This window comes from Ochlerotatus camptorhynchus, unplaced genomic scaffold (genome assembly GCF_037179485.1).
Source record: "Ochlerotatus camptorhynchus isolate MF236.1 unplaced genomic scaffold, CSIRO-AGI_Acam_v1.1 ptg000330l, whole genome shotgun sequence".
Lineage (NCBI taxonomy): Eukaryota > Metazoa > Arthropoda > Insecta > Diptera > Culicidae > Ochlerotatus > Ochlerotatus camptorhynchus.
In genome coordinates, this window is record NW_027040818.1 from 7,823,407 (window position 1) to 7,835,541 (window position 12,135).

At 41.2% G+C, this 12,135-nt stretch overlaps 1 protein-coding gene across 2 annotated transcripts in view; it reads right to left on the reverse strand.

The window, feature by feature from the left end:
* Window positions 1-296: 296 nt before the first annotated feature.
* Src64B (Tyrosine-protein kinase Src64B) overlaps window positions 297-12,135 on the reverse strand; it is a 244,547-nt gene continuing 232,708 nt past the window's right edge. For both annotated transcript variants that reach the window (XM_065230479.1, XM_065230478.1), the window contains 3 exons: window positions 4,707-4,920; window positions 4,391-4,644; window positions 297-4,321 (listed from right to left, as the gene is read on the reverse strand). In XM_065230479.1, coding sequence (XP_065086551.1) covers window positions 3,399-4,321; window positions 4,391-4,644; window positions 4,707-4,920 — 1,391 coding nt within the window. In that variant the 3' untranslated portion in view covers window positions 297-3,398. The remainder of the gene's footprint in view (window positions 4,322-4,390; window positions 4,645-4,706; window positions 4,921-12,135) is intronic.

Sequence of the window (12,135 nt, forward strand, 5' to 3'; positions counted from 1 at the left end):
GCTTGGATTTCCATCGAGTCAGGAAGAGATCGAGGAAAGGAGAGTTGAGTTTCATGATGAAATAGATAATTTTATCTTTAGATCATTTTCGACAAATATAAATTTGGATGAAATCGCAATGTACTGCACAATTTGGGCGATATGTGGAGAAAAAGGCGCTGCACAGAACTATGACACGTATTTGTACGTACGTTATTTGTTTGCACTTGTGTTTAAGGGATTTCGGAACCTGTTTTTCCCATGAACTCGACCCTGATGCACTTTGTATTTTGTCAAAGATTTCCTTTCATTTTTCATTATTTTTTTGTATTTATCATACAACAAACCACTAAACATAGAATTGGTTTTTTTTTTGTTTTCACACAACCCACACTTTAATTTTTACTCTCCTACTCATTGTTTGTCTGTTGTTGTTGTTGTTTTCTCCGCGGCTGTGAGTGTGGTGAATATGTGCGCACGTGTGAGTGTCATTTTGTCATTTTGTTTTGTTCAACTTATCTTATTACGAATAGCTTATGATTACTGTTTTTTTTTTAATTCTTCTTCTTCTTTAACATGCTCATTTTTCTTAGTTAGTGTTTTACTTTTCCTTACCTGCTAGGATTCGCATTCGTTCTCTTCCCTTCAGAATTATAGTCTGCGGTAATGGGTGTGTATGTATGTATGTATGTGTGTGTGTGTATGTATTTCTTCTTCAATAATTACGTGTATGGTTTGGGTTCTGTCAAAAACGGGTTTGCAAATTTCTATGATTTTTGTAGTTGTTGTGTGTTGTATATAAAATTCAGCAGATATTTCAGCTATAATAGTAAAAATCGGATTTCTCGCCACTAGCGCTGGGAGGGAAACTCGGTTAAAAATTTGTTTTGCTTTTTCTTTTTTTTTTTTCCTTTTTTGTAGGTATTCATGTGAATGTATGTATGTCCTTTCTTAAAACCTTGTTTTTCGCTAGTACTGTTTGTTTGTTTGTTTGTTTTGTGAAAATGTGTTTGTGTGTAGTGTTGAAATTTGAAGTATTGTATATTGTTTATTGGCAATTGTCTTTTTTCACTATCATTGTTTTTTTGCTTTGTCTGGACAGAAATGCTTTTTTCACATTTTTTTTATTTCGATTCACGCTTCTATTACTTCCGTTTCTTTTTTTTTTCTTTTTTGGATAAAGATATTCAATAGAGAGAGATAGTAAAAGGTGTGATTTCCTGTTTGTGGTTTCGCTGATAAAATTAGCTTTGCCTTATCATGACTTTAAACCGAACCGAGAAGAAATGGGTAATAGTTTTAGTTCTACAGATTGTGTGTATGTTCGGTAAATTAATTTATATAAATATAAATAGTCATAAAAGAGTGTTCAGTTGCTATCGCTCACCTACCGATACAGTTTGTTTTCACTTGTTTGTTTGTTTTAATGCATACTCGTAGCTTTTCTATATAATGCTTATTTCATATACACTTTCGCTCGCGTGCTTCCATTTAGTGATAGTGTAGTGGCGATTTTTTTTTTTTTCAGAGGCATGTGCTTTATACTTTACAGCGTACACACACATACGCACTTTGTTTCAACAAGAAGATTGTTGCTAAGCTTATATTTTCGAAATTTTTCTCAATCTTTGCGAACATGATTGGAAAATTGTGTTCGTTTCAGTGTTTTTTTTTCTCAATGGGAAATAAAGAATATAGATTTGTAACTAACGAAATAAGTAACAACTACCTAAACTGAAACTGTAGCGCGGATGATAGATAGTGAATTTCGGGGGGAAAATGGCAGTTCATAGTATTGGTATTCGTGTTTTTAAATGTTCCGATATTTTTTTTTTCACTACAAGTTGGACTACCATATGTATGATCCTTTCGATAATGAAAAGGGTAATGATAATTGGACTAAATAGATGAGTGTGTGCTTTTGCTCTTGAATGATTCCCACTTAACTATGTGTATGTATGTCACTAATGATAAGAAAATTATATTACAAAAGAGTTGTTTTAATTTTTTCAGGCTTGACGACTAGTTTCGCTTTTAGTACACATTTTCACATTGCTGCACATACGTTTTATCATTCTGTTGCAGAAAATTCCATTTGAAGTGAAATGAAATATGTGTGAGAAATAATTGCAAGTGTGAGGCGTTGAATTGTTTCAGTGTTCAAGATCAGTGGCTATATTTTGCATGTTTCAGAAGACTGCAACGAAAATATCTCTTGCATACTAAACGAAGGAATTGTTTCTTTTAATTAGGAAATTCCAATATTGAGTGCACGCTATCTTGAAAGTACAAATTAATGGGTAAAACATACCCATTTTGAAGAAAAATGATTTAACTAATTTAAAAAAATGGATCTCTTTTACCCATTAAGGGGTACTTTCAAGTTTAGCTTGTAGCTTGTTATAATTTTTGACAACTTTCAATCGGTTGTCTTGAATCATCAATGCGCGCGAAATTACAATTTTGTCGTGATAAAGAAATGCATGACATTTTGACAAATGTTCTAATCATCGACATTTTATTCGGCAATTTTTTCATTATAAATGATAGGCCTGTCCTAGCCCTGGCTTACAAAGAAAAGATCTAAAAGAAACTCCCCTTCTTAACCGCGGAGGCTCAATCGAACGAGTCATTCCTGCCTCCACAGTTAACCGAGAGACAACTACACTGTACCAAAACATCATCCTCTGTTCGAATGAAACTTCAAACCATTCAAATCGAAGCATCGAAATCGATTTTCGAATGATAGCTGCAACCGGATGACGGTTGTTTTGTAATCAGCAGATGCTCCTCTCAAATACAGGATGCAAATCACGCTCCGCTCCGCGTGCGCGCTCATGCCTGAAGACAGCTTTAACGACAGAGAATTTCCGCTCATCCTCCGCCAATAGTATTGAAGAAAAATCGTTGCCCACCAAACACATGCGAACTCAACTCCGACAGAAAGTCCAAAACGTCGCAGCCAATGTGAAAAATCCTACCGTAAACAATCACACAACGTACACCAGGGTACGTCTGTTCTCCACCTCTTCATCTCACGACCTTTGGGCTACAGGAAAAATAAAACAGCCTTTTCATGCCTCACTTCCGCTAGCTGTAGCTTAATTGTTTAAATAAAAACACAGTAGTTCTTCACTTCAGTTGCATACTACATTTTACGCTTACATACGATCAACTCTTGGCTGATGCTGTGTTATGTTTCAAATGGATGTTTGTGTTTGTGTGTGTGTGTATGTCTCAGTGTTTATCGTGTCACGTTTTCACATTGCAGCAGTTGTCTCTGCTTGTATGATTATAATCCTACGCTCTAGAAGCAATAGAGAGGACGACTTACCCGAAAGAACGGAATAACCCAAATTCGAAAAAAAAACCGATAAGATCGCTCAGACTCATTCTCACTTGCAAACGCCTGCTTGCGCTTAGTCTTGCACCTCTCGATAGGGCACCTCCGAGGTGACGGTAAAGTTCTGGAAGTAGTGGTTCAAGAACTCGAACGTCGGACGCTTCTCCGGTATCGCATCCCAGCACTTGAGCATCAGGCTGTAGATGTCGTCCGGCAGCTGATGGTTCGTTGACTTTGGCATTCGGTAGCCCCGTTCGATCTGCTCGATGACCTCGCGGCTGTGCATTCCCGGGTACGGCACCTGACCGTAGGTGAACAGCTCCATCAGCAGGATGCCGTACGACCAGACGTCCGATTTGATTGAGAACTTGCCGTACACTATCGCCTCCGGGGCTGTCCACTTCACCGGGAATCGAGATCCTTGCTTGGGACAGTACTCATCGTCCGCTATCACCCGCGCCAGTCCGAAATCACAGATCTTCGCTACGTTGTTCTCCCCTATCAGTACGTTCCGGGCCGCCAGGTCCCGATGTATCAGCAGTTTCAGTTCCAGATACTCCATACCGGATGCCACCTGGGCGGCAATGTAGATCAGATCCTCGAACTGCAGGAACTGACCGTCACCCGTTCGGAGGTAATCCAGCAGACTACCCTTGGACATGTACTCCTGGACGATGTAGATCGGTTCCTCCTTGGAACAGACCGCGTACAACGCGACTAGTCTACTGTGACGGAATTTCTTCATGATGGCCGCCTCTTGCAGGAAGGCCTGTGTTGACATCGTACCCTCCCGGAGGGTCTTGACGGCAACTTCGATATTGTTACGCCATTTGCCGTAGTATACTTCGCCGAAGTTGCCGTGACCTAGCTTGCGGATCAGCTGGATTTCGTTCCGGTTGATTTCCCACTTGTCACGCAGCTCCGGACCGAGGTCCCACACCTGTGGCTGTGGCTTTGGACATGGACTAGACAGCACGTGACACAACCCGAGGGCGTTCTCTGCAAAAAAAAAAGAAATATAGCCATTAGATACGTAACTTCCCGAGACAGCCGATGCCAAACTCTCACTTGAATACGCCAGCACGAGCGCCGGCAGCGAGGGGAAGGTCTGATTCGTTGCGATGTAGTAGCCACCGTTGTCCAGGGGTTTGATCTTGTAGTGCTTCACGTGGTAGCCTCTGCTTTCCTCCCAGTCTTTGACCGAGAGCGAGAAACCGTTCGGATTGTGCTCGGACGGTCGCACCAGGAAGGTGCCCCGGGGATTCTCCGCCGCCAGGAGCAGCTTGTCTGCCTCCTTTCGCGATACGTTCTCAAAGAACCAGCTGTGAAAAAATAGCATTCAGTAATTCAACTCGATTCCACCCGTGCGTGCCCCAATACTCACTCTTCACTGTTGACACTTCGGTCCTCGGCGACAAAGTTCCACGGGATCAGGCCTTCCTGGCGGGTTTTCAGATGTACCACGCGCCACCAATCGGATTCGGTGTCGTCCAGCACTTCCATCCGGTCGCCCTTGACGAAGCTGACGTCGGTTTCCTCGCGGGCATTGTAGTTGTACAGGGCGACCACTATCCGCCGGGTGTTGAGACTGGGGTGCACTGTGCGGGGAGAGATGGCAAAAATCAATACATATTACGGTACGGAACTTTTATGGTCGCCATTAGTTCTCAGTCTACCGATGACCATCCCACCACGGTTGGCAATAGGATGCTGCGGTGGAATTGTAACAATTTATAGATTGAATTAAATGGACCGAACAGAGGAGATGACATTGCTCGACTTCGTTGCATTTGGCTTATGCGGTTAAGGATCTGCTGCTGGGAGTTAAACTGGAACTTTTAGCTTTTTTTTATTTGACTCTCGGAATTGCATACAGCTAATGCTGGACATTAGCCAATGCATAAATTTGTATTTTGTTTAGTGACGTCAAGCCAACAAGACTCAATTAGAATTATTTATGCTTAGGAGGGATTTTACCGCCCCAGATAGCCTAGTCAAGAAAGGCACGGTATTACCAGGCCGGAGGCAGCGGGTTCGTCGATTCCCGGTCCGGTCGAGTAAATCTTTCGGGTTGGAAGTTTTCTCGACTACCCTGGGCATAGAGTATCATTGTGCTTGCCACACAACATACAAATACATGCGTTGGTTGGCATAGAAAACTCTCAATTAATCACTATGGAAGAGCATCTAGAACACTAAAACACTCGCAAAAGAAACACAAATAGCCTAAAAGAAAAAAAAGACTATGAAGGACATCAATGGCGGTAAGCTCCAGCGAGGTAAATACGCCAATCTAGGATTATACTCGATTTCGCTAAGCACCATGTTATCTTCAATTTCAATCCTGGATCCCGATTTCTGAGTATAATCCGTGATTTTCCAAAAGCACGCAGCCATCTGTTATCACATATACACTTGCATAAGCAACAAATGTCATGTTCATATTATTTATTCGTCAACACAGCATTCAAGCATTTGCTGAAAGCTGAAACAGATTCGTCTGCGGCTGTTCCGCCAGCGGAAAAAAACCAAGGAAACCAATCGACTGCCAAAGGCTACTTCGATCTACCGGATGTGACAGAATGAAAGAAGCTGTATATCAATCAAGGGGTATTCAACTCTGCACACTTTAGGCTGTGTTCCATTTGGTGAATTTTCACTTAAATTTGACAGATGAAATTTTTTCAAATTGTACCAGACTTATTACTGACAGACCAGGAATCAACTTTGACAAACACCTTCTGGAAAATAGGAAGACCAACAACAGAGGGATTTTCGAACATCTTAATTTATTTTCGAAGCGTCAAATTTAAGTGAAAATTCACCAAATGGAACACAGCCTTAATCCATGCCGAGTGATTGAGCTGTGCCAAGCGGTGTGCCGAACAAGGTTTCAATCAAAGTGTGCCTATCAATGTGTCACTATTCCATGAGTTTGGCAACCCCGAGAATTGTGACTTTTTTTTTATTGCGTTTACATTCTTAATTTCTCTGAAAGCATTCTGCTTCTCTTCATTCTCATTAAAGCGTTTGTAGATCGGGAGGTGGAAGAGGAAGTGGAAGCCATCAAATCTATACGGAGTTCAACCCGTCCACCAGATACCGGCTCGATGTCACATTGAACTGCTAATTACTTGTAGATGTACAGAAACGAAGGCGTACCCGATCGATGATGGATGAAATTTCCCTGTCAAATTCTTCCCGACTAAAGTAACCCAGAACTTTGATGGGCGAGAATTCAATCCCACCCTAGGAGCAACTTCCTCGAGCTAGTTTTTAATGAAGCCTCAAATCAAATTTTCAGTAATGAGCAAGGTCTTACAGTTGACCCAACTATAGGTCCATAGGTAGGCACTGGACTCCCTTGATACGAGCTAGTTCAAAAGAAGGATGATGACTGAGATGCATCTGCAAAATGGCCGCATCTGGTGACGGGGATGTACTTGATATGGAGATCAATTCCTCGATGATACGAAAATAGACTTCTTCAAAATTTCCTCCACAGGCGGCCTTATATTTATTTGCGTCCCAACTGCGAACGTGTATAAACTAACGTTCAATGTCTCCAGGTTTATTTTTGATTTTCAAGATCACGGGATCCAACCAGTTTGTACCATAGGTAGCTTTTGACCAACCGTCAGTCGCTGGAGGCAACCCGCTGTAACTGTTTTGACTGCCGTATCGACAAGACCAGGCATACCAAAAGTACCGCCTCATGACAGTATTCCAACGGCTGTCGCTTTCTTTTCCCTACGACAGCCTTGAGATTGAGCTATAAGCGCCAGCCCACAGTGAGGCTGTTATACGACATGCAACGTTGCCGTCTTGTGCTGGTCACGACAGCTTGTTCTTAGTCATGTATTTTGTTCGTTCGGCTATGACAGCCTCGGATGGTCATTCGTAACTTTCCTCGTACATACAACAAGCAGTCCGTCAAACTGCCGATTCGTTGCTGCTGTCTTTGAAATTTTGTTTGTGTGTCGTAAGACTGCTACTACACTACCAGTGTGGCGCCGGAGCTCGGTCGGTTGCTATCACGTTCGTGCTGCCCATTGCAAAATTTTCATCCGATATTTTTTTTTAAAACGCACGGTCTCCGGCGAAAAATATAAGCCTACCCGACACCAACCTGACTTCTACCAAACCCCAACCCGATGTTGGCCCGACATTGACCCGACATAAACACAGAATTGACCCGACATCGACCCGACATTTGGCCGATGCCGACCATAAATTGACCTTACATTGATCCGACATCGAGCCGACATATCTGTTCGGGATCATTCTTCTGGGTTTCTTCCATACTCCACTGCCGTATATCAATTGTATATAATGTCTCGTGACAGCCTTTTCGTGACAGCCACTTGGGTAAGCTGAGGGATGTCGTCGGTTTGTGAAGGCTGTTATGACGACAGAAACATTGAGAACCTGGTCATAAAGAAATGCATAAATACAGCCCATTCGGTTCACTACGTTCCAAGCACGATGATTTTAGCAAAGCGGGTATAGATGCGACTGTTCTAATACAGCTTTCATTCGTTCGTGTGTGCGCTGTTACCAATACACTTCGAATTCAGATCTGAACGTACGGTAGCAAGCGGTAGTAAAGCACACAAAGCAACAGTCAATTCAAGGTATAAACCAACTGTCGCGAGGAGGCTGTACTTTTTGGAAGCCTGGACAAGACCCTCTCGACCGGCCATGGTGTGGATGAAATTCATGGAAATCAAGCCCGAATAGAAGCTGTTCTGGATGAAATCACGAGCCACAGGAATTGTTTGCTGTGAATCGGATTGAGTTTTGCTAGATTTAAAGCGATCCACGGTTCAGAGAATGCTTACAGATTTTTTTCGAGTGATCCTCGAAACCGGTTTGTCATTCTTAAATTCTTGATTGAATCGTTGTTTTACCAGTTTTATGCATGAAAACAAATACTCTCACTAGCTTTACTTTTGAGCAAACAAAGTATTCAACCGAGTAGTCAACCTTAGCAACGATTTGCAAAAGGTCTACACTCAGCAATGATGCCGTTTTATATTATATTGTTTGTGTCCTACGTGTCAAAATGTGCTCTATCGTGCCGAACAGTGTGCCATGTACAGCGGCACAGTGTGCAGAGTTGATTACCCCTTGTTATTAATATTGTAATTGTAATTTATTTTCGTAACGTTAGCCTGTCGGTTACACCATTGCTTTGGTCAAGAAAAACACAACATTTGATTTTTAAACTTGAGGAAACCAATAAAAAGTTACTAGTGAAAGTGGCGTTCTTAATAGGTATGTAGTTGTAAATCTATGTTTAAGATCTTGTTGAGAGCGCTGCCTTGAATGCGCTGATCTTTGTCTGGTGTCGTGTTCCTAGAGGGAGCTGGTTCCAGATGATTGCACCTGCGATCATTGCACTCCTCTTCTTCTTCTTCGATGTGTTGTAATGGGGAATCGCAAAGCAACGCGTCCGCTCAAGCTGTCCTCTTCTCAGGTGTTGCTGCAGATAAGGAGGGAAAGTTCCAGCGTACCCCTGGCGAATAAAACAGCTAATTCTATTCCGGTAGTTTGTGTCGAGGTCGTGTCCCAACATAGAGTTCCTTACGGCAGCAGTGGATTCTCTGCGTCTGATGCCATGTACAAAGCGAACTGCTGCCTTGAAACAACGGTTTAGCTGATCATGGAGCGCTGGTGACAATCCAGGATAGTAAGTGTCGCAGTCCGCATCGTGCTCTCTTGCCGTGCGGATCTATTTGCTTTTTGCTGAAGGAAGTGTTACTACTACCTAAAGCTACAACAAATTTAAACAGCACTTTTCAGTGCTCAACCTGTAAAAATTTTCTACCTTGTTCAACTCCTCTTATTCCTATTCGATCCTTGTTTGGACCCTACCCGAGGTAATCCTTCTTGGATATCGATTTGGAAAATTCCTCTTCGATCCTTCAGATTCTTATAGTAATCTGCTTGGAAATTGATCTGGATAAAAATTTACTGCCGCCATGGCACCTAAACGCAAAAGAAAGGGGCAAACTCTTGACCCCCCTTCTGATGAAATTAATTTGAGTAATCAATTTGATTTGCTCACGGATGATGAGAATGATCCATCATCCAAGAAAAATTCTAGTAAACTTTCCCGGCTTAATGCCAAGAAGGAAAAGATTCCCCCTATTGTGATAACCACTACCGATTTCCATGCTCTTCGCATAGAACTTTTGAATTTCGTGAAAGTTAAGTTTTCACTACAAATTGGACGTCGGGGTGAATGCCGTGTATTGGCTGAAACCTTGGACGGATTTAAATGTCTTCTCAAGTATCTTACTGAGAAGAAGCACAAATTTTTTACTTACGACACCAAAACTGAACGTGTGTTCAAGGTTGTCATGAAAGGACTGCCCAGTGGTGAATCCCTGGATCAGATCAAAGATGAACTGGCAAAATTACTTGGAGTTGTGCCACTCCAAGTAATCAAAATGAAAATGAAATCCCGTCCTGGCGATTCGCGCAACGGGATTTCTAATGATTTTTATTTAGTTCACTTCAAGTCTAGTGAACTAAACAACCTTAAGGCCTTAGAAAAAGCTAGCCTTATGCTCCATGTCCGAGTGAAGTGGGAACACTTCAGGAAGACTGGAGGAAATTTCCAAAACCTCACCCAGTGCCGTAAGTGCCAGGGATGGGGTCACGGAACTAAAAATTGCTACATGCCAGCTAAATGCATGAATTGTGGTGATTCCTCTCACGCAAAGGACGACTGTCCTGTTAAGGAAGATCCTAAGAAATTTAAATGTTCAAACTGTGGTGAAAACCACAAATCCAATTTTTGGGAATGTAAGACTCGCAAAGCGATCCTACAATCTCGTTGTAACCGTCAGGTAGGAAACGCTCCACGTTTCCGAACAGGTACAAATTCCTCTGCTGTTAACAACGGTCAGCGAGGAACAAATTCTACATTCGTACCCGTAGGTACAAATATCTCCCCTGCTTCAAATGTTTCATCTGTACCTACTCCCCTCGCTGCTAACAATGTTCAGCGAGTTAATGGAGCTACCTATGCTGCTATTGCAGCGGGTAGAAATCAAAATACTAACCAACGTTCTAACGGAAATTTTGACAATTTTGACTTAGGAAGCATTACTGCCCCTAAAATGGAATTTTTACAGAATTCATTAATTGACATGATTTCTGATATGTTTAAATCTAACTCCATGTTTGATGCTATTCAAACTGGGGTAAAATTTGCAAATAATATTGTCATGACTTTAAAATTCAGTAATGGATTTTAAAGCATTAAATATTGTAAATTGGAATGCTCGATCTCTTAAAGATAATGAAGACGAGCTATTTAACTTTTTGCGAGTTCATAACGTGCATATTGCCGTTATAACTGAAACGTTCCTTAAACCTGCCCATAAGGTTAAGAAGGACGCAAATTACTTGATTTATAGAAATGATCGTCTTGATGGACCCTGTGGTGGCGTTGCCATCATTATTCATAGACGAATTAAACATAAAATTCTTTCTTCATTTGAAACCAAAGTTTTTGAAACTTTGGGAGTTTCTGTTGAAACAAAATTTGGACAACTTACGTTTATAGCTGCCTATTTGCCATTCCAATGCGTAGGCCAGCAAAAGAATTTTCTCAAGGGTGACCTCCAGAAACTTACCCGTCGTAGGTCTAAATTCTTCATTATTGGTGATTTTAATGCAAAACACCGCTCATGGAATAATGCTCAAAGCAATTCCAATGGTAATATTCTGTTTGATGATTGTTCTGCAGGTTATTACATTATTCAATATCCAAACAGCCCAACATGCTTTTCTTCTGCAAGAAATCCCTCCACTATTGATTTGGTCTTAACTGATTCATGTCAACTTTGTAGCCAATTGGTTACCCATGCTGACTTCGGTTCTGATCACCTTCCAGTAACTTTTGAAATATCCCAAGAAATAATTTGTAATCCCAACAGCTCTACTTTCAATTACCATAGAGCTGATTGGGAGCAGTATCGAGCATTTATGGAATATAACTTCGATCCAAACATTCCTTTGCAAACCAAAGATGAAATTAATTATGCTCTTGAATCTCTGACTACTTCTATAGGTGAAGCAAGAGCTGCCTCAGTACCAAAATGCGAGGTTAAATTCGATTCAATTATAATAGACGATGATCTTCAGCTCTTGATCCGTCTTAAAAATGTCCGTAGGAGACAATATCAAAGAACACGCGATCCTGCCATGAAAGTTATCTGGCGGGATTTGCAAAAACAAATTAAAAAGCGATTCTCTGCCCTGAGGAACAAAACTTTTGAAAATAATATTTCTAAATTAGACCCGAGTTCCAAACCCTTTTGGAAACTCACAAAAATTTTGAAAAAACCTCAAAAGCCTATTCCAGCGCTTAAAGAAGGTGGTAAAATTTTGATCACAAATTTGGAAAAAGCTCAGAAACTTGCTAAGCAATTCGAGAGTTCCCATAATTTCAGTTTGGGTCTTACTAGTCCTATTGAGAATCAGGTTGCTCGGGATTTTCTGAATATTTTCTCTCGGGAAAATATTTTTGATGATTCCTGGGGGACTGATTTGGACGAAGTAAGGTCTATAACTAAAAAATTTCAAAATATGAAAGCTCCAGGTAATTATGGAATTTTCTATATCCTCATCAAAAAACTCCCAGAGAGTACCTTGTCTTTCTTGGTAAAATTATTTAACAGATGTTTCCATTTGGCATACTTTCCTGATAAATGGAAAAATGCAAAAGTTGTTCCAATTTTGAAGCCGGATAAAAATCCAGCTGAAGCTTCTAACTACCGTCCAATAAGTTTGCTTTC